The sequence below is a fragment of the Grampus griseus genome (genome assembly GCF_964374135.1).
Source record: "Grampus griseus genome assembly, chromosome: 4".
In the NCBI taxonomy this organism is placed as follows: domain Eukaryota; kingdom Metazoa; phylum Chordata; class Mammalia; order Artiodactyla; family Delphinidae; genus Grampus; species Grampus griseus.
Genome location: NC_138997.1, coordinates 68,064,081 through 68,086,899, shown reverse-complemented (window position 1 = coordinate 68,086,899; position 22,819 = coordinate 68,064,081). Strand labels below are relative to the sequence as shown.

General features: G+C 38.2%; 2 protein-coding genes across 2 annotated transcripts in view; one reads left to right on the top strand and one right to left on the bottom strand.

The window, feature by feature from the left end:
* The window catches only part of POLR2B (RNA polymerase II subunit B), a 46,086-nt gene extending 34,006 nt beyond the window's left edge, over positions 1-12,080 (top strand). The window contains exons 17-25 of the mRNA XM_082653085.1: positions 3,905-4,001; positions 5,104-5,198; positions 6,434-6,684; positions 6,766-6,855; positions 7,441-7,548; positions 8,289-8,402; positions 8,799-8,959; positions 11,128-11,323; positions 11,828-12,080. Of these exons, the coding sequence (XP_082509211.1) occupies positions 3,905-4,001; positions 5,104-5,198; positions 6,434-6,684; positions 6,766-6,855; positions 7,441-7,548; positions 8,289-8,402; positions 8,799-8,959; positions 11,128-11,323; positions 11,828-11,917 (1,202 nt within the window). The 3' untranslated portion in view covers positions 11,918-12,080. The remainder of the gene's footprint in view (positions 1-3,904; positions 4,002-5,103; positions 5,199-6,433; positions 6,685-6,765; positions 6,856-7,440; positions 7,549-8,288; positions 8,403-8,798; positions 8,960-11,127; positions 11,324-11,827) is intronic.
* The window catches only part of IGFBP7 (insulin like growth factor binding protein 7), a 75,331-nt gene continuing 64,497 nt past the window's right edge, over positions 11,986-22,819 (bottom strand). The window contains exons 2-5 of the mRNA XM_082653086.1: positions 22,695-22,804; positions 14,155-14,271; positions 13,358-13,484; positions 11,986-12,262 (exon numbers count right to left, since the gene is read on the bottom strand). Coding sequence (XP_082509212.1) covers positions 12,243-12,262; positions 13,358-13,484; positions 14,155-14,271; positions 22,695-22,804 — 374 coding nt within the window. The 3' untranslated portion in view covers positions 11,986-12,242. The remainder of the gene's footprint in view (positions 12,263-13,357; positions 13,485-14,154; positions 14,272-22,694; positions 22,805-22,819) is intronic.

Below are 22,819 nucleotides of genomic sequence, written 5' to 3'. Positions count from 1 at the left end.
ACCAGGGAAGCCCGGTGGGTTGTGTTTTGAAAGTTGAATTTAGCTTTAAGGAAGCAAATATAAACAGTTTATTCAGAACTTAGATAACCAAAACATTCAGTCATCCAGATTTTGATTCCTTTGTATTCTGTAGTCATAGTTTTTACTCCACATTTGAAATATTTAGGTCAAGGTACTGTGTTACTGTAGCTTTAGAGTTGAGTGTGTTTCAGTTTTTGGAAAATCTGATGATTCACGTATATATGAATTATGTTCATTGAAACCCCACTCAGGGACTTCCCTGGAGGCCCAGTGGTAAAGAAACCACCCTGCAATGCAGGGGACTTGGGGTCGATCCCTGGTCAGGGAACTAAGATCCCAAATGCTGCGGGGCAGCTGAGCCTGCGTGCCATATCTGCTGAGCTCGCACGCCTCAACTAGAGCCCACGTGCTGCAAAACTACAGAGCCCACGCGTTCTGGAGCCCATGCGCCACAACTACAGAGCCCACGTGCCCTGGAGCCTGTGCACCACAACTAGAGAAGAGAAAACCACGCCACAACTAGAGAAGCCCCCGCGCCGCAACGGAAGATCCCGCATGCCGCAACTAAGACCTGATGTAGCCAAAAATAAAATAAAAAAATAATAAATAAATCTTAAAAAAAAAAGAAACCCCACTCACATTCAACAATCATTTCTTATATTGCAATCTACTAGTTTATAGAGTTTTCAGCTTTTTTTCTTCTTTAATACTTGTTACTTTATTTAAATATAATTTTAATTTTATATTGTAGTTGATTTACAATATTGTGTTATTTTTAGGGGGTACAGCAAAGTGATTCAGTTATACATATATACATATCCGTTCTTTTTCAGATTCTTTTCCCATATAGGTTATTACAGAATATTGAGTAGAGTTCCCTGTGCTATACAGTAGATCCTTGTTGATCCCAAACTCCTAATTTATCCCTCCCCCCCACCCTTCCCCTTTGGTAACCATAAGTTTATTTTCGAAGTCTGTGAATCTGTTTCTGATTTGCAAAAAAGTTCATTTGTATCATTTTTTTAGATTCCACATATATTCCAAATATCATACGTGTCTTTCTCTTTCTTACTTCACTTAGTATGATAATCTCTAGGTCCATCCATGTTGCTGCAAATGGCATTATTTCATTCTTTTTTATGGCCAAGTAATATTCCATTGTATATATGTACCACATCTTCTTTATCCATTCCTCTATCGATGGACATTTAGGTTGCTTCCATGCCTGGCTATTGTGAATAGTGCTGCAGTGAACGTTGGGGTGCATGTGTCTTTTTGAATTATGGTTTTCTCTGGGTATATGCCCAGTAGTGGGATTGCTGGGTCTTATGGTAGTTCTGTTTTTCATTTTTTAAGGAATCTCCATACTGTTCTCCACAGTGGCTGTATCAATTTACATTCCCACCAACAATGCATGAGGGTTCCCTTTTCTCCATGCCCTCTTCAGCATTTATTGTTTGTAGGTTTTTTGAAGATGGCCATTCTGATCGGTGTGAGGTGATACCTCATTGTAGTTTTAATTTGTATTTCTCTGATAATTAGTGATATTGAGCATCTTTTCATGTGTTTGTTGGCCATCTGTATGTCCTCTTTGGAGAAATGTCTGTTTAGATCTTCTGCCCATTTTTTGAATGGGTTGTTTCTTTTTTGATGTTGAGCTGCATGAGCTGTTTGTATATTTTGGAAATTTATCCCTTGTCAGTCACTTGGTTTGCAAACATTTTCTCCCATTCTGTGGATTGTATTTTCATTTTGCTTATGGTTTCCTTTTCTGTGCAAAAGCTTTTAAGTTTAATTAGATCCCATTTATTTGTTTTTATTTCCATTATTCTAGGAGGTGGATCCAAAAAGATATTGCTTTGATTTATGTCAGAGTGTCTGCCTATGTTTTCCTCTAAGAGTTTTATAGTGTCCAGTCTTACGTTTAGGTCTTTAATCCATTTTGAGTTTACTTTTGTGTATGGTGTTAGAGAATGTTCTAATTTCATTGTTTTACATATAGCTGTCCAGTTTTCCCAGCACCACTTATTGAAGAGACTGTCTTTTCTCCATTGTATATTCTTGCCTCCTTCCTAGATTAATTGACCATAAGTGTGTGGGTTTATTTCTGGGCTTTCTATCCTGTTCCATTAATCTATATTTCTGTTTTTGTGCCAGTACCATACTGTTTTTATGACTGTAGCTTTGTAGTATAGTCTGAAGCCAGGGAGCCTGATTCTTCCAGCTCTATTTTTCTCTCTCAGGATTGCTTTGGGGTCTTTTGAATTTCCATTACAAATTTAAAAATTTTTCGTTCTAGTTCTGTGAAAAATGCCATTGGTAATTTGATAGGGATTGCATTGAATCTGTAGATTGCCTTGGGTGGTATAGTCATTTTGACAGTATTGATTCTTCCAATCTAAGAACTTGGTATATCTTTCCATCTGTTTGTGTCATTTTTGATTTCTTTCATCAGTGTCATATAGTTTTCAAACTACAGGTCTTTTGCCTCCTTAGGTAGGCTTATTCCTAGGTATTTTATTCTTTTTGATGTGATCGTTATTGGGATTGTTTCCTTAATTTCTCTTTCTGATCTTTTGTTGTTAGTGTATAGAAAAGCAAGAGATTTCTGTGTATTAATTTTGTATCCTGCAGCTATACTGAATTCATTCATGAGCTCTAGTAAGTTTTCTGGTAGCATCTTCAGGAATTTCTGTGTATAGTATCATGTCATCTGCAAATAGTGACAGCTTTACTTCTTTTCCGATTTGGATTCCTTTTCTTTCTTTCTCTTTTCTGAGTACCAATGGCTAGGACTTCCAGAACTATGTTGAGTGAAAGTGGTGAGAGTGGACATCCTTGTCTTGTTCCTGATCTTAGAGGAAATGCTTTCAGCTTTTTACTGTTGAGTACGATGCGAGCTGTGGGTTTGTCATATATGACCTTTATTATGTTGAGGTAGGTTCCCTCTATGCCCACTTTCTGGAGATTTTTTGTCATAAATGGGTGTTGAATTTTGTCAAAAGCTTTTTCTGCATTTATCGAGTTGACCATATGGTTTTTATCTTCAGTTTGTTAATGTGGTGTATCACACTGATTTGCAGATACTGAAAAATCCTTGTATCCCTGGGATAAATACCATTTGATCATGGTGTGTGATCCTTTTTTTTGTGGTATCTTTGTCTGGTTTTGGTATCAGGGTGATGATGGCCTCATAGAATGAGTTTAGGAATGTTCCTTCCTCTGCAATTTTTTGGAATAGTTTTAGAAGGATAGGTGTTAATTCTCTCAATGTTTGATAGAATTTGCCTGTGAAGCCATCTGGTCCTGGACTTTTGTTGGAAGTTTTTAAATCACAGTTTCAATTTCAGTACTTGTGATTGGTCTGTTCATATTTTCTATTCCTTCCTGGTTCAGTCTTAGGAGATTGTACTTTTCCAAGAATTTGTCCATTTCTTCTAGGTTGTCCATTTTATTGGCATATAGTGGTTTGTAGTCTCTTATGATCCTTTGTATTTCTGTGGTGTCAGTTGTAACTTCTATTTCATTTCTGATTTTGTTGATTTGAGCCCTCTCCCTTTTTTTCTTCATGAGTGTAGCTAAAGGTTTATCAATTTTGTTTATCAATACTTGATACTTTAAATCTTTATGGTCTCATCAAAAATATTTTTGGCAGCAGCAACTAAATAAGATTGTTTATATTAAAAACTTGCTTATATCAAACATTTAGCCATCAGAGTAGTTGTCTCACAGATTGCTATTCCAGGAGGAGGAGACTTTGACAGTTACCATGGTGAAAACATTTGAGGCAAATATGATTAAATAAAATTGATTTAAAAGAAAGGGGTAATTTTTCTTTGTTTCTCATATGGTGCTTTAATGCTTTCTCTTAAATGCACTGCAGGTATCAACTCAATTGTGGCCATTGCATCATACACTGGATATAATCAAGAAGACTCTGTTATCATGAATCGTTCAGCTGTAGACCGAGGCTTTTTCAGGTCAGCTATTTATAAAAGTTGTCAAAATACATATATGGTGGAAATATTAATATTTTATTTTTAAAAAGTTCTTTAAAAATAGGTGCGAATTGTGTGTTTCCAAACTTTTGGGGGTTTTAAATGTCAGTCCGGAAGAAATTTTGATCTGACAGCAGAGAAATTTTTCTGTTAGGATATTTAATCTTCTGCCTCCATTCATGAAACGTTGTGGATATCTGCCAGGCACATGTTGTTATATGGTTTCCTATATAGGGGTTAGTGTAGTAAAATCAGTGCCCTACTCCAGAAAGCAGAAGGCTTGGGTGATGGTCACGAACAACTGAAGACACTGCTTCTTGTATCTGAGGATTTTCAGTTGCTAATATTTTGAGCCCCCCTTTATTTGTAAGCAAATAAATGTTTGTGTTTAGATAATATAGAAATATCTAAAGTAAAAATAAACCTAGAGTTTCAGGACCCGTGAATATTGGGTTAGCTAAAAAGTTCGTTTAGGTTTTTTTGTAAGATGTTATGGAAAAACCCGAATGAACTTTTTGGCCAACCCAATAACTACTATTAAAATTATAGTATATTTTCTTTTTCAATCTTCTATTCTTCAGTTTATTTTATTGTCAAACATTAATCTCAAATCCATGGTATGCGAAAGTTGGTTAAAAAACTGGGAGTTAAGAAGAGAGGATGGATTTTTTTCTGTATAGTTTTCAGAGGATAGGCACTAAGACCAGAGGTGGACGTTATAGCTTAATATCATAAACTTCTCACTAGAAATATTGGGACAGATCCTGGGTGACCATCTCTGAGGGTTATTATGGGAGGGATTCTTATTTTGGGTAGGAGGTTGGACTCAGTGACATTAGTCCTTCCTGGTCTCACATATAATTCCAGCTGTGTTAAGGTTATGGGTCAAATGCTACATGTGTGGCCTGTACAGCTCTTATGACTTAACTTTGACCCTTAATACAGTTAACTCTTGTCCCAGATTCATGGTTTAAATTGCCATGGTTTAAATTACCACATATCAATTAAGTAAAATTTATTGGTATGTTCTAAGCCCTATTATTAAAGGAAAATAAAAGTTAACTTTAGAACCATGTGTTTTTAGGTCTGTTTTCTATCGATCATACAAAGAACAGGAGTCTAAAAAAGGGTTTGATCAAGAAGAAGTTTTTGAGAAGCCTACACGTGAAACTTGCCAGGGTAAGCAATACTGACATTGAAATTATGGAATTCAAAGTTAGCTTACCATGGTTTTCCTGATTAATTTTTTGGGTTTTGCCCACCCCCCTTTCTTTTTGCCATGTGGGAGTATGTTTTCTTATTATTCTTAGAGCTTATATTAAGGAAATAGGTATATTTGCCAGAAGTCTTTGCACCTAGGAGTGGGCTTGCTATAGTCCTTCCATTCCGCTAAGTCTTGCATTGAGGAGGGGATTTAGGATATCAGAGAGGTCATGTAATTTCATGGGACACACCTCAGCCCCATTCTCACTTGTACTGTGTCCTGTCCCTCAGTTTATCTATTTGCATGGGAACTTCCTCTCCTCTTCACATTGTGGTGTGACCATAGTGTTTGTCTAGCCACACTATTTGTATGTATTTAACAAATAACTAATGAGAGGACGCCTAGAACTTTGTTTCTTCTGGAAAACTCAAAACTTATTTTCTAGTTATTATTTTTACAGTCACTTAAAAGCTGTATAAAGTGGGATGGATAGGATATCCCAGGGAAAAGGGTTATCTCTCCTATAGTTTTGGCTTTTTTTTTTTGCGGTACGCAGGCCTCTCACTGTTGTGGCCTCTCCCGTTGCGGAGCACAGGCTCCGGACGCGCAGGCTCAGCGGCCATGGCTCACGGGCCTAGCCGCTCTGCAGCATGTGGCATCTTCCCGGACCGGGGCACGAACCTGTGTCCCCTGCATCGGCAGGTGGACTCTCAATCACTGTGCCACCAGAGAAGCCCAGTTTTGGCTTTTAATAGTATTGCATGAAGTAAAATGTTTTTTTTTTCCTTAGGTATCTTCCTATTACTCCATTTCCTGTGGGTGGTTCTCTGTGGTAGTGAATTGATGTTCAGTGGAGTTAAGATTATAGAAGATTAAATTCAAACTTTCTGTTGGAGTTTATATGTAGAGGACATAGATACTCTTCCTTATGCAATATAGAGATCAGAAGATGGCAACACACTTATCCAAAGTCACTTAGCAAATGGAGAGTCTGAATCAGCCCAATGCTTTTCTACCGAGTTCAGAATAGTTTGTAGTATTTGGAATAAGGGCACATTACTACACATGTTAGAGATTCCTATGAACTTCTCTCTGACTTGGAACTGATTTATATATTTGGTTTTTAATCTTTTGGGGAGGGGGATTATGGGACATTTTAAATACTTTTCTTTATGGTATTACCATTTCAGAAAATTCTCTTTCTTCTCAGGTATGAGGCATGCTATTTATGACAAGCTGGATGACGATGGTTTGATAGCTCCTGGGGTTCGTGTATCAGGAGATGATGTTATTATAGGCAAAACAGTCACGTTGCCTGAAAATGAAGATGAATTGGAGGGCACTAATAGACGCTATACTAAGAGAGACTGTAGCACTTTTCTCAGGACTAGTGAGACGGGCATTGTGGATCAGGTTATGGTAACTCTCAACCAAGAAGGATATAAATTTTGTAAAATAAGGGTGAGTATAGCTTTGTCATATTGCTATTTATAGAAAGTAAATCAGAATGACTTAACTAACCTATTTTTTGTGTGAATTCAGGTACGCTCTGTTAGAATTCCACAGATTGGAGACAAATTTGCTAGTCGACATGGTCAAAAGGGTACTTGTGGTATTCAGTATAGACAAGAGGTAGGTATCTTTTATCACCTCTAACCCAAAGTTTTGTTGAACATTTTATTAAATCAAAATGTTCTTTAACTTGAGAGCCCAGAGGCAGTAAAGGCTTGACTTTTAATTTTAGTGTTTTTTTTTTTTTTTTAGATTTTATTTATTTATTTATTTATGGCTGCATTGGGTCTTCATTGCTGTGTGTGGGCTTTCTCTAGTTGTGGTGAGCGGGGGCTGCTCTTCGTTGTGGTGCATGGGCTCTAGGCACACAGGCTTCAGTAGTTGTGGCTCGTGGGCTCAGTAATTGTGGCTCATGGGCTCTAGAGTGCAGGCTCAGTAGTTGTGGTGCATGGGCTTAGTTGCTCCACGGCATGTGGGATCTTCCCGGACCAGGGCTCGAACCCGTGTCCCCTGCATTGACAGGCGGATTCTTAACCACTGCGCCACCAGGGAAGCCCTAATTTTAGTGTTGAATAAGTAGGTGAACACACTACGTTGAACAGAATTTAGGACATAGAAAAGTTTAGATGAGCGGGAGCTAGTTCTAGTTCTCTAGCTAAGAGATTTAAGTTTTTTTAAGTGTCTTTAAAAAAAATTCCTTTATAGGATATGCCTTTCACCTGCGAAGGTATCACCCCCGATATCATCATAAATCCCCATGCCATTCCCTCTCGTATGACTATTGGTCACTTGATCGAATGTCTTCAAGGGAAGGTAAGAGATTTTCTTTAAAAATATAGGTTCCAAATTGATGTTTCTTCTGAAATGTTAGGTCATTTCTTTCATTTGAGCCAGGGTACTTTGGAAAAAGCCAATATGACATTTAACTTTCCTGCTTTTAAATTGGTTTGATTATGTCTCTGTTTTTTGCCAAACTTTGCAAAGTTATGACTGAGAAGTTTTGCAAAATTTACTACATCCAGTCTTTACTTGTATATATGGTTATTCTTTTGACTGGTTCTTTTCTATAAATGGTGGTTAGTTCAGTGTGAACCTAATGGTTTTATAGCTATACTATTAGCTATGCATGCATCTTTCAGTGGAGGTTTTTCTATTTTTGAGTATCTTATTAAGGCAGAGAGGCTACAGCTTAACACATGGATGGCTTGGTTTTAGGGCATTAAAATGTCATTTTCCTTGAGTCGTAGGAAGTACTTGGGAGTCTCATTCTTTTTGTATCTGGCCTCACAGAGTTTCCTACTTGAAGGCTTATAATTGAGTTGCTTTTATTTTTTAGGTAAATTAGTTTGTTATATTTTATGTAAAATGCTAATAAAATGAACCTTACTATATTACAGCTTTCCATAACATAGATATTTAAGTTAATCCTTAATCTTAAGTTCAAAATCTTCCTTTCCAGAAAGCATTTTTTTTTTAATATATTTATATTGACATAGACTTCTAAAGGGTGACAGAAGGAAGCAGGCTTTTAGAGATGACTTTTCTTTTTAAAGGTATCAGCTAACAAGGGTGAAATTGGTGATGCCACTCCATTCAATGATGCTGTTAATGTACAGAAGATTTCTAATCTTTTATCTGATTATGGTTACCATCTCAGAGGAAATGAGGTATGTTTGCTCTTACATTGGTAATTTGTTATGAGTATTCTTTTTTGTATGTGTGTGATTTCATTTTTTAAAAAATTAAATTTTTCATTAAAGTATACCACATACTTCAAATTACATACAAAATCGTAAATTTACAGGTTGATGAATTTTCACAAAGTGAACACAGCTGTGTGACTGGCACCCAGATCTTGAAAATTACCAGAACCCTTTTATGCTTAGATGCCCCCCTTGTGTCCCCTTCCAGTCACTACCATCATACCCCCCCCGTGACTACTCTCTTTACACTATAGTTTTCTGTTTTGATTTTTATAGAAATGGAATTATACAGTATATGCACATATATTCTTTGAGCTTGTTTAATACTTTTAAGTCTGCTTCAAAATCTGTCTGTTTCAGGTCCTATACAATGGATTCACTGGTCGAAAAATCACATCACAAATTTTTATTGGCCCCACTTACTACCAGCGTTTGAAACACATGGTGGATGATAAGATTCATTCTCGTGCTCGGGGACCTATTCAGATCCTTAATAGGCAGCCCATGGAGGGTAGATCTCGGTAAGAGAGCTGCATCATCATCATTTTTATATAAAGGAATGGTTCTCAAATTTCTTGATTCCAGGACCCCAAAGGCTTTTGTCTGGGAGTTGTATCTTTTTTTGTTGTTGCACTGGGTCTTAGTTGCAGTAGGCAGGCTCCTTAGTTTAAATATTTTCCAAGTAAATTTAGTGATGAGTGACATTGGTTTACCTTTTTGCAAATCTTTTTAAATGAACTGGTTTGTGAGAAGACAGCTGGATTATTGTGTCTGCTTCTGCATTCATCCCATTGCAGGATTTTATTTTTTATAATTAAGTATTGCTATATGAGGAAAATCTGACCTCACACAGATTTGTGGTTGGAAAGGGAAGAATATTTTAATAATTTTCAGGTGATTGTGGATTTTTTTTTTGATGCTACACCAAAACAAGTTGTCCTTTTTTTAAAAATAAATTTATTTACTTTTGGCTGCGTTGGGTCTTCGTCGCTTCGTGCAGGCTTTCTCTAGTTGCTCCGAGCGGGGACTACTCTTTGTTGTGGTGTGCGGGCTTCTCGTTGCGGTGGCTTCTCTTTATTGTGTAGCACGGGCTCTAGGCAAGCGAGCTCAGTAGTTGTGGCGCACAGGTTTAGTTGGTCCGCGGCATGTGGGATCTTCCCAGACCAGGGTTCGAACTCGTGTCCCCTGCATTGGCAGGTGGATTCTTAACTACTGTGCCACCAGGGAAGTCCAAGTTGTCCTTTCTTAAAGGTTACTTGTGATGTAGAATTTGAAACCACTTAAGTGAATCTTTTATGTTTATTATATTAAAATCCATTGGGCTTACACTTTGTATCTTTTATACTTATGTAATTTTATAGTATCATATTTGGTCATTTGGAAAATATTTTCACTCAGCAGTGAAAGCGCTGAGTCCTAACCACTGGACTGCCAAGGAATTCCCTCTCACAGTCTGGATTTTTGTTGATTGCATTCCTGGGCTCTGTGTTCCTATTTTTCTTGTAAATAGCTAATCGGATCTAGAGCCTTGATGAGGTGAAATAGCTAATCGGATCTAGAGCCTCAAGGTGAAGCCTTGATGAGGTGAAGCCTTGTGTTCTTTCACAGTAATACTTCAAAGGCAGTGCTGTATACTTTCAATATCTGGTTGTCTCTTTTATGACTTTAGCAGCTATTAATGATCATTACGTAAAACCTTTAATTATTGGGCTTCCCTGGTGACGCAGTGGTTGAGAGTCCGCCTGCCGATGCAGGGGACACGGGTTCGTGCCCTGGTCCGGGAAGATCCCACATGCCGCAAAGCGGCTGGGCCCGTGAGCCATGGCCGCTGAGCCTGCGCATCCAGAGCCTGTGCTCTGCAACAGGAGAGGCCACAACAGTGAGAGGCCCGCGTACTGCAAAACAAAAAACAAAAAAAAACCCTTTAATTATTTAAAGGTTTGCAAACTGATGAGATTCTAATTTATCATTTCTTCATTTATTAGCTGGAATACTTTCATAGAGAGAAATGTTGTTTCCTCAGCTGCTAACCTGGTGACATGGTTCATATACTAAAAGGCAAAATAAATGCTTAATTCTTTCCTTTTATTTACCAATTTTCAAAATGACGCGGTAGTTGCCTAGAATCCTCCAAAGCTGACCAAATGTTTTGTTTTTGGTAATATCATTAGAAGCTCATTGATCTTATGTATTTTGTACATTAAGAATGTTAAGGAAGCCATCATCCACTTGCCTGGCCATCAGAACAATGCATTTCACTTACATGCTGGGGAAACCTGTGATTAGTCACCTGTTCTTTCCATCACTTTTGCCAACATGCATTTATCATTTTAGGTTTTATTGCCTGGGAGTCTCATTCATGGAGAAGCTGCTTTATTTAGATTGACTTTTTTATTATTCATTTTTTAGTATAGAGGTGAATTCTAGTAAGTTAAATAGTCTGATGAGATTTTATTTTGTACTTCATTGTATTTTATTTGGAAAAGTATATGCTATACTTGAGAATCTTATGTGTTTACTCTGGGGACCTTCTAATGCACACCAAATAGTTGGTAGACTTCTCACCCCCCCCACCATATAGAGAGAATGCAAGAGTAGAAAAATCGGAGTCTAGTTCTCTTTCTTTCTAATATTCTTTATGATAATAGAAAATCAGTACAAAATAGTCTGTTGTTTTTTTCCATGACAGTGATGGTGGCCTGCGTTTTGGAGAAATGGAACGAGATTGTCAGATTGCCCACGGAGCAGCCCAGTTTTTAAGGGAAAGACTGTTTGAGGCATCAGATCCATATCAGGTTCATGTTTGCAATCTTTGTGGAATAATGGCGATCGCTAACACTAGGACCCATACGTATGAATGCAGGGGCTGCCGAAATAAAACCCAGGTATGTACATACCTTACTGACAGTTGATATCTGTTTAGGATATAACCACGTTGGCCTAATCATCCAGGCAGATTTAGTGTGGTGGAACAGATTGGCATTTTCACAATTTTGATAGCATGCTTCTATAAGATAAGAGTCCTAGTTTTAAATGAGGAAAAAGGTAACAATTCTGTTTTTCTAAAAACTAATTAAGTTTCAGTGTGGTAATTTCTCTAAGCTAAGCTGTTCATCTTTTGGAAATAAGACCTTGTACAAGGAATTTTAAACAATGAGTTTTGTTAAACCTTTTAATTGAGAAGGGTGAATATAAATTATATCTGGCAGAAAGGGCAGAATACCAAAGCCTTTTAGGAGAAGAGCCCCAAAGGCCAAGGTAGGATGAGTGTTATCAGCCTCATTTGTTCATCACCTCCAGTACCAAGTCTTTAGCTTTTTCTGGGGTAGGGAAGTGGGGGTCCCTTCAATACAGCTTTGCTAATTACCTTTTTTTTTTCTCTCCCCCAGATCTCTTTGGTGCGAATGCCTTATGCATGCAAACTGTTGTTTCAGGAACTCATGTCTATGAGTATTGCACCTCGAATGATGAGTGTTTAGCTCTTTTAAAAATCTTTGTGTCTTGTTTGTTTCTATGATATAGCTTTTAAAAAATTTTTAAAACAACAAAAATGTACTTGCACTAGGAGAAAAAGCATTTTATTTGTTTTGTTTAATGATATGCATGCTTTTCTTCTGTAAATAGACAAATTTTTGTAGACAGTCTTGATGTGTTATCTTTATTTTGTATTTCATGGTGTAAAACCAGTGAATATAACTAAAGTGTTAGTGGACTGGATGAAAAGAAACTGGTTATTAGGCAAGAACAGGGGTTGTAGTTACCCATGACTACTTTTAGCTATGCAGATTAATATATTCTGCAGGTTTACAGCTCAGCACCTTCACCTGTTTAAAAAGAAAAGATAAAAATAAGTTACATATATGGACATGGTTGACTTTCTAATTTTGAGGTAGTTTAGTGTTTGTTTCCAAAGAAATGAAGATGTTAAAATGTGGGGATAAAGGATGTGTGAGTAACTAACTATAAATGATATGGTGGAATTTGAGCCATATGGTTTTAGATGTGGAAGGTGATTTTGTTGTACTTGTCTATCTATAAGTGACAGACCTTACTATAGAACTGGGAGAAGCATGTTTCACAGATGAGCAAGGTGAGATCCAGAGAGGCCAAGGAACTTTCCTTTGTCATCCAGTTCTCATTCAGAATTTAAAATGGAATAATTAGTGGCAGAGCTGAGACTCAAACACATGACTCTTAGCTACTGCTCTGTTTCATCACTTGACTTTACACATCTTGGCTGAAGAGAATCTGACCAAACACATCTTTACTTGATATTTCTTCCTTTCGTACCGCAGCTGAGTGATCCACACAGTGGAATGGTTTTGACAAATGCTGACAGTAAATTTCGTTATTTTTGGCTTAAGGAAAAACCAAGTCAGACATCAGTCTAATAGATCTATATAAATGTAAAGTAGCATTACTCTCATACCGCCAGGATGGATGCTTAAGAGGAAGCTTTTGACAGTGAAGTGGATAGAGGCAGAACAGAATTGAGTACTTGCCAATATACTCTTTCTGGGTTTTTTCTTATAAAAGCTCAAAGTGAAGGACCAGAATTGTCTACAATCATTTCCTTTTAAATGGGAATTTAATATAATAGTCACAACACCAAGGAAAATGCTGTGACGATAGATAGAAAGTTATGGGAAACATAAACCATTCCAATCAGGTTTGACTCTTATGTGTAAGATAAAGTGAAAGCATCTGAGTCATAATAATAGCATTCCATCAACCACTGAATGTTCTTTTGGAGCCATGCACTCTACATTTTGATTACATACTTAATGTCCTTCCCTTGTGGATTCCTAACATCACAGAATTTCATTAAGAGCTATGTCTGATACTTTCATACTTGGTTCTGTGCTTTATTAAACAAAAGCACTAGTCATTTTTAAATGGTTATGAGATTTATTACCTACCTTTTTTCACTGGTATTTCATGTAAGGCATCAACCACTGTAATTTTTGCTGATGCCGAAGCCTGTCCTTGGGAATTGGATGCATGGCACTCATATTCTCCGGCATCTTCCTTACTAAGAGGAGATACCTGTGAAAGAAAAAGGATCTTTAGTTTCTCTATGGCAATGAACTTTTTTCTTGTGACTTCAATTAGGTCATTATTTCATAAGTTTCCTAACATGACCAGGCGTTTCATAGCAAAGTATTTCTACTGCTAGAAACAGTGCAAGTCTTGTGTTAGGAGTAATTATATAGCTATCGAATTTGGTCTGCCAGGAGGATTCCTACTATGAGGTAAAGCTGTCATGGACAACTTTAGGTCACGTTGCATAGGTTAAAAACAGGCTAGGTGCACATATCCTCATTTGAGGGAGACGTTGGTGTAGGGTATGTGATCTAAGTACTATCCATGCATGTCCATGGCTATCAGAGGTCAAGTAAAATAATCAATAATTGATTAAAATAATGCTTGGGTCATTAGTTCCCTTTGAGGATTTTGCTTTGAACTCTTAGGGGAAAAAAAAAGTTGGTTCTCACTTATTTTTTGGTGATTTCCAAAACATCCTAATAAAGCCCAGCTGTTTTTTTTTTTTTTTTTTTAAGTTTCCTTTGAAGGAGAAACAGCAGCTCGTGGTAAGGCTGTTCTAAAGAGATGTGGAAGGGCAGACGAATACTTTGAGCCTGGTAGTACATCAGGCACCTTTGGTTTGCTCTGTCTATTCCTAAGAGTGAAATCCTTGCTAGCTCTTGGTACTCACCAGCACCCAGCCAGTTACTTCATGCTTTTCTGGGCCACCCCGGGTCTGAATGGCCAGGTTGTCTCGGTCGCCAGGCAAGAGTTCTGTTCTTTGAACTCCATAATGACCCCTTTTAACCTGCAAAAAAAAAAAGGCGGGGGTGGGGGATATAGTCTGAGTTTTCTGCACTGGATCATCAGCTTGGAAGTGGTCAACATTCCTAGAATTGCACAGGGTATGCATCAGACTTTCTAACTGGATTAAACCCAGCAATTTCCATATTACCCTTTCCTGAATACTTATGTAAAATATACATTCTTTTTTTTACTTCTTCCTGTCAGTTTCCCTCTAAGCTTGTATATTTTGAATTAATGTATTTTTCTGCATGTTTGGGGAATACAGACTCACACTTTCCTGCCACTGGCTACCATCATTAACGCATGCCCTTGTAAATTCTGCTTCTCAATGTTGGGTCTTGTTTGCCATATGCCATTTTGATAAACTGTCACCGAGTCCTGGGTTTGATACTTGGGACCTTGTGTAAGAGCTCAACTCTTGGGACTCTTCCTGCAACAGCTTCATCAATGGAAAATAACAGTTTGAGTCCAAAGCCAATACCATTACTCTATTCTGAGGGCTAAGGGTTCATCACATGATTTACTAAAGACCTGAGAACAAAAACGCCTGTCCAATACGAGCTGCTGTCGTTGTTCTCTTATGACAAAACTTGCTATCCCTGTGCATGTCATGATGAGATTCAGAAAGATGAAGAAAGAAGAAACTGGGTTTCCTTGGCTTGAGGCCACTAGAGAATACTGTCCTACTTCCCCCCCTCATCTAAAAAGGTAAACTGTGCTCATTATGTAAACTTTGGAAAATGTATAAAAATTCACAGAAGAATAAAATTTACCTGTAACCCCTCCATACATATACATTTAGCATAAATTTCTAGAAGTGGAATTGCTGAGTCACAGTATAAATATTTTAAGGCTTGTGATAATGATGGGTTTAAAAATATACATCGAAGAATACATGAAGCAATGTTTGTTTATTCCATCCCAGCCTTCAAGAGTTAGGTTGATGTTTATTGATATTACCTTTGTAATTAGAAAAAAGGATTTACAGTCTCAAATAGGTAGTTTTCATTTTCTTTTATAATTAAGCAAATCTTGAGTTAGATCATAGTATCTAATTTTTTTTTTGACACTTTACATCAGAGTTGCTTCTCCTACTTGTGAGCCCACTGCCACCACATGCTGTTACTAAGCTGTTGTCTCAGCATCAAACCCACCCTTTATTTTTTCTGCTTCATGACACCAGGATTGGCACTCGGCAAACCATGTGGAATCTAGGCCAACTCCTACTCTAAAAAATACCTAGCATTACTTATTTGGAATGCCTGGTTTTCGCCTGTTTGCTTTTCTTTTTTTCCCTGACACTTCCCCATATTGCCACTATTAGTGAGAGAAAACCAGGTATCTCAGTGTTTTTCTCATATGAATGTTATAAAGACAAAACAGATAAACTCAATAGGCATCTTTTTCCTTCAGTTTCCAAGTTGCAAACTGGAAGAAATGGTTTATACTAGTGCAGATCTTGAAACATTTATTTAAAAACGGTTTTAAATAATGGTTTTGGTATTTCTCTCTTTTTTTTTAAATAATGGTTTTAAGTATTAATTTGATTCAGTGGCTAAAGTAATATATCTCTGGTCTTTATATATTGAATTTCAGAATTCTTTAAGGGTTTTGTATGTGAACAAAGCAGAAAAACACTACCGTGTTGAAATAGTGAATCTTAGCAACTGAGCTGTTGCTCCTCAGCTCATGTAGCTCTCAGTAAAGAGCATTCTGTACCAATTAACCCGACCCACTGTGTGCCAAGAAACTGTTCTTGTTAAGTATTTGATTGGAAAATGAATGCTTATATTCAACAGAACTCATATCTTAATTAACATATTGTAAAAAGTTTTATATCATGTAGAAAACATACAGAAGTGCAAAGAATTTTTACGTGGCAAATTTTTATATGGCAAACTACTGCCTTACTTATGTAAGGGGAGTGGGTTGATAAATACATTTTTGGTTTGAGAAAAAAAGATGCAGGCTGAGCTGAGAAAAGTGATTTCTAATACAATTCTACAGATGTGCAATGGGCTGGAAGTTTGTAGGGTGGAAAAAACTGCCTAGAAGTCACTGCTCACCATAGAGCCTCAACTAGGTGAAGAATCAGAGGGAGACCCAGGAATTCACCTCAGCCCTCTGTGGTTGTGTTTTAGCTGCAACAAGCAATAACTAAGAAAAAGGTGCCAATGACTACAGAAACAGGATGCATTAGTCTGATTGCTACAGGTTGATAAACCTCAAGCATTCATTGAATTGCAGGGATCATTTATGCAGCTTAGAACATATTTGCTGTGCCTTTTTGGTGAAATTTCAGAATTCTATGATGAAATAGAATACACAACTGTTAAAATTTTAAGCTCCTCAGCCACTGTAAACAAATAAAAGAATGGTTGGCTAGGAAGAAATATTTGTAATACATGATAAAGGGTCAGTATCTCTAATGTACAAAAAGCCACAAACTGATAATAACAAGAATCAACCGAATAGAAAAATGACTAAGGCTATGAATAGGTAATTCATATAAAAGAAAATTCAAATATAAAAATATTCTGAATGTAGTCAAGGAAATTAAAGCATTAATGAGATGATACTTGTACCCATCATTAACAAAAACTAAAAAGAGTGGTAATATTCATTGCTGGTGAGGATGCAGGGAAATGACATCCAAACATTGCTGGGGAGAGTGTGAACTGCTACAATCCATTTAGAAAATGATCTGACACCACAGCAATCAGACAGGAAAAAGAAATAAAAGGTATCCAAATTGAAAGGGAAGAGGTAAAACTGCCATTATACTCAGATGACATGATTCTGTGTATAGAAAACCCTAACTGTCCACACAAAAACTACTAGAACTGATAAATTCAGCAAGACAGCAGGGTACAAGAATACCATACAGAAGTCAGTTGCATTTCTTTACACTAACAAGTATAAGAAAGGGAATGTAAAAAAAAAAATACCTTTCAAAATTGCACGCCCAAAAATAAAATATTTAGATATAAACCTGACCAGGAAGGTGGAAGACATATGCTGAGAACTATAAACCATTAATAAAGGAAACTGAAGATGATTCAAAGAAATGGAAAGATATCCCATGCTCTTGGATTGGAAGAATTAATACTGTTAAAATGGCCATATGACCCAAAGCAATCTGCAGATTTAATGGGATCCCTATCAAATTACCCATGACATTTTTCACAGAACTAGAAAAAATAATCCTCAGGTCTATATGGAACCATAAAAGACCCAGAATTGCCAAAGCAATCCTGAAGAAAAACAACAAAACAGGAGGCATAACCCTCCCAGACTTCAGACAATACTGCAAAGCTATAGTAATCAAAACAGCGTGGTACTGGCATGAAAAGAGACATATGGATCAGTGGAACAGAATAGAGAGCCCAGAAATAGACCCAAACACCTACGGTCAATTTTCAACAAAGGCAAGAATATACAATGGGAAAAAGACAGTCTCTTCAGCAAGTGGTGTTGGGAAAATTGGACAGCCGCATGTAAATCAATGAAGTTAGAACACACCCTCTCACCATACACGAAAATAAACTCAAAATGGCTTAAAGACTTAAGCATAAAACAAACCATAAAACTCCTAGAAGAGATTGTAGGCAAAACATTCTCTGACATAAATCGTACCAATGTTTTCTTAGGTCAGTCTCCCAAGGCAATAGAAATAAAAATAAACAAATGGGACCTAGTCAAACTTACAGGCTTTTGCACAGCAAGGGAAACTATACAAAACCTGAAAAGACACCCTACAGAATGGAAGAAAATATTTGCAAACAATGTGACCCACAAGGGCTTAATTTCCAAAATACACAAACAGCTCATACAACCCAGCAACAAAAAAAATGACTCAATCGAAAAATGGTCAGAAGTCCTAAATAAATATTTCTCTGAAGAAGAAATACGAATGTCCAATAAGCACATGAAAAAATGCTCAACGTTGCTAATTATTAGAGAAATGCAAATCAAAACTACAATGAGGTGCCACCTCACACCAGTCAGAATGGCCATCATTAAAAAGTCTACAAATAACATGCTGGAGAGGGTGTGGAGAAAAGGGAACCCTCCTACACTGTTGGTGGGAATGTAAATTGATACAGCCACTATGGAAAACAGTATGGAGGTTCCTTTAAAAATAGAATTACCATATGATCCAGCAGTCCCACTACTGGGCATATAGCCAGAGAAAACTGTAATTCAAAGATACATGCACCCCTGTGTTCATAGCAGCACTGTTCACAATAGTCAAGACATGGAAACAACCTAAATGTCCATCAACAGATGAATGGAAACAGTAGATCTGGTTCATACATACAATGGAATACTACTCAGCCATAAAAACAAAACAATGCCATTTGCAGCAACACGGATCTAGAGATTATCATACTAAATGAAGTAAGTCAGAAAGAGAAGACACATACCGTATAATATCACTTATATGTGGAATCTAAAATATGACACAAATGAACCTATCTACAAAACAGGAACAGACTCACGGACATAGAAGACAGACTTGTGGTTGCCAAGGGGGAGGGGGTTGGTGGAGGGATGGAGTGGGAGGTTGGGATTAGCAGATGTGGGCTATACTCAGACATATAACTGAATCACTTTGCTGCATAGCAGAAATTAATACATTATAAATCAACTATAGTTCAATTAAAAAAGAAAAGAAACCAGACAGAATTCCTTGAAAACAGGAACAAATGAGATTAGCAGAGTGCATAACACACTGTAGATAAGAAATAAATGTTTACTGTATTGAGGGTACTAAGGAGTGCTCTAAGAGGTACACTGCCTCCAACTTGTCAGATTTTTTAACATTTTCATAATTATTAAATGAAGTGGTAAAGAATTTTTAAAAAAAGTAATCTGACAATGTCTATTAAGACTAAAATTAAATCTTTTGACTTAGTCATGTATCTTTTGGGGGAATCTATCCTATAGGGGCAAAAAAGGTGGTTGCATGTAGGATATGTATACTCAGATATTTAAGGCAGCATTATCTAAGGTGATGAAAAGTTGGAAACACAGAAACTGTTTATTATGGTATATCCACACTTGGAATATTATGTAGTTCTTGAGAAGCAGACCTGGAGGGATGCCCATGAAATATTTCTTGAGAAACGCAATTTCAGAGTACTTGCACACTACATCCCCACCTCACCCCGCACACTGGGAATATGTGTTTGTATACATTTGGGCATGAATAAGGGTATAGAAAGATAAAAACCTGGGAAGTTCACATTGGTTATTTCAAGGAGTGGAAGGAGGTGGGAGGATGTTATGACCTCTTTCTTTATACATCTTTGGATAGTTTCTCCTTTTTACCACAATCAATCACACACATATACATATATACATACATATATATATATTTTTTTTTACTCAAAAAAGAATATTCTTAGAGGTCATGAAAGTCCTAATCTGAAGAAATGTTCAGGTAGGAAAAGAATAGAAAGCCTCAATCTCAGAAACATCTAAATGTTTGGAAGGAATTCTGGTGTTTCACGTTCCTTGTAAGCATCCCTCTGACTTACCAGGGTTAAGGTAAATTCAGCTATTTCAGTTCATTTCCCCATTTCAAAATATTTCCCTTGGAATCTTTATAGGCTAGGGGTTTTCTGAAAAAAACTATGGGACTTGTTAAGGTCACATGATAAGTCCTGGTCAGGATAGCACAGACCACTCACTAGGCTGCCATAGAACTGTCGCTGTAGCCTGAAGTGTCTTGGAGAGAAGGCTTATCCTGTCAGTTCTGCTGTTGCTAAGAAGCCTTGAGCAAGAAAGACATGCTACCTTCTTTGAACCTTGGTTTAACAAGTCAGGATTCTAAGATTCATTTATGTCCAAAAAGCAGTTCTGCGCTTAAATTGGCTTTGACAGGTGATCTTAAATATAAATCTGCATTCTTAACAGTTTGGTTACAAGGAGAGTGGGGCAGAAAACAAATGGCCTGTTTTAATTCTTTAGGTCAGTGACTCTCCAAGTGCTTTGACATGGTCCATAGTAAGAAATATATTTTGCATTGCAATCTGGAATACACAAAGGAAAAGTTTTATGAAATACCTTTACTAAATGTACCTTTACCTAAGACATTTTATATTTTATTTTTTAAGAAAATTCTTGTTGTGATCCCTACATTAAATTCAAGACTCACTGATGGGTCATGGTCTGCAATTTGAAAAACACTGCTTTAGGTCATGCATGTGGCAAAGTACATTATGAAGGTGGAAGAAAATCAGCAGAGCCTGGCAGTTGGGTTTTTGTTTGTTTTGGCAAGTCTGTAGACATTTTCTTTTTTCTGTTTCTCTCTCCACTCCCACTCCATCCTTTCCCACCCCCCCCCCCGGAACTCCCCCAGTTGACAAGCCCTCAGGGAAGTCCATGGAATCTGCCCCCATAGGATCCTAAAGTTTAAAGGAAAAGATTCCTGAGGTTAATTTATTCCCTGGTATGTGCGTACGTTAGCTGGAGCGATAGGCAGAGCAAGGACTGAAGAAATTACTCTCTGTCAAGATCGGTCATGAAGGTCACATGCCCTGGGACGCCTGGGTCACCCTGGCTTCTCATTGTGTATCCCTAGAGAACTGCACAGAGCTTTTTATGGATATCCTTTGGAAAAGTTGTTCCTCACCTCTCCACCCCCTGGATCAAACCAGCAACCTCCAAATAAGCAATGAGGAGCATAAGCAGCTTTTGCTGAAGGCCAGGAGGAACACATCCACCGGCTGCATTTTTGCTTTTCACTGCTCCTGCCTCCCCTTTTAAAAAATATAGTTTACGGAGGTAAAATTTCATCCCTCCCTTTAACAGACGTTCTGGCTGTAAAGGGCAGTAATAGCACAGCTGGTGTCATCTCTGCCCACCCCCCAGCCCCAGAGAGGTTCCAGAGTCCCCCTGACACCGCTCCTGCCAGACGGCCACATGGGGGACCCGGAGGTTAGCAGGTGACCCAGCCTGGGTCAGAGCCCTTCAGTGGGAATTCTACAAAGCAGCAGAGAGAGGAGGCGCTTTCTTTCCTCTGGGGTCTTGAAACATTATAATGTGACCTTGGAGCTGCCAGTGACACTATGGCCTATAGCATGGAGGAATCTTTCTGAAGTAGAAGGAAAAAATGATGTAAGGGTACATTGAGAGCAAAGAGTCAAGAGTTAGGGTTCTGACCCAACTGTGTACCTGGATCCAGCTGCCCTTGAGGCTAGAAACGTCCCCCACCCCTTTTTTTTTCTCTTTTGCCTAAACTAGTGTGAAGTGAGTTTCTACAACTTGCAACACAAAAAGTTCTGACAATGGGAGCCAAAATCCCTCCTGGAGTTCTAGAAGTTGCTCCCCTGGTCAGACACCAAGGAAACAAGATAATCAGGAGAGCCCATCATCCACCTTAGAGCTTGCTGGAGAAGAAAAGCAGCTGAAAAGGGGCTTCTTGTCATGCCTTTTAACGGAAACTACATTTCCCTTTTGTTAGCATGAGTTTGATGATATTTACCCCACAGACTGTTGTGAGACTTAAGTCAAAAGGTATAAGGGCAATAATGTAAAATAATGTACAGTATGACTGTGAAGTATTACTTGAGCTGGCAAACGAGTGTTTTCTCTTCCCTTCTACAGACACACTAAGAATATGTTGTCTTTCAAATATAAAGATAGCTATACAAGATAACCGCTCCTCAAAGGGAAACATGTTCAGGAACAAGAGCTAACATCTCCTGAGTGCTAATTATGTATCTGACAACGGGCCAAGTGATGTAGCTGGGTTACTTTATGTAATCTTTACAAGAATGCTATGCCATGTTCATGTGGAGGAAAAACAGAGAGAGCATTGTTTTTCAATCTAGGGTGGCTTTTCCCCCAGGGAACATCTGATAATGTCTGCTGGCATTTTTAACCGTCACAGTGGTGTGTGTATGTGCGCACACGCGCACCTGCTACTGGCATCAGGTGGGTAGAAGCCAGGGACGCTGCAAAACTACTTACTGTGCACAGGGCAGCTGCCACAACAAAGAACCATCTGGATCAAAATGTCAACAGTGCTGACGCTGAGAAATCCTGGCTCAGAGACAACCCAGCCAACCCGCCCAAGGAGCTCACAATCTTAACTTGTAACAATGTTACACTGCAACACACACACACACACACACACACACACAGAGGGTGGGATGGGTGTTTAGCATCATAGTTCTTCTAGCTCCTAAGGCTCCCTGCTCAGGGACTGCTAACAAAAGCAGGGCAGGGACTATTCTGGAGGTCAGTAAAATTGTTTGATAGATCCAGGACAGGTGTCTGGAAGACTGTCAGAAGGCCTTGAGTTTAAGGAGCCGCAGGCACTGGACTGGCTGAGGACTTCAGGCTATTACTACCCTGTGCAGCATAAGAGGAGCCGGTCAATCTAGGGTATCTTCTGAAATCTGGGCCACTGACCTTGTTCCAGATGAGGACAGGGGTTGGGATTCCGATGACCTCACAGCTCAAGTACACCTGGGCGCCAGTGACATTCCAGATATCCTTGGGGGGCGTCACGATGGAGGGACCTATAAGAGAGGGCA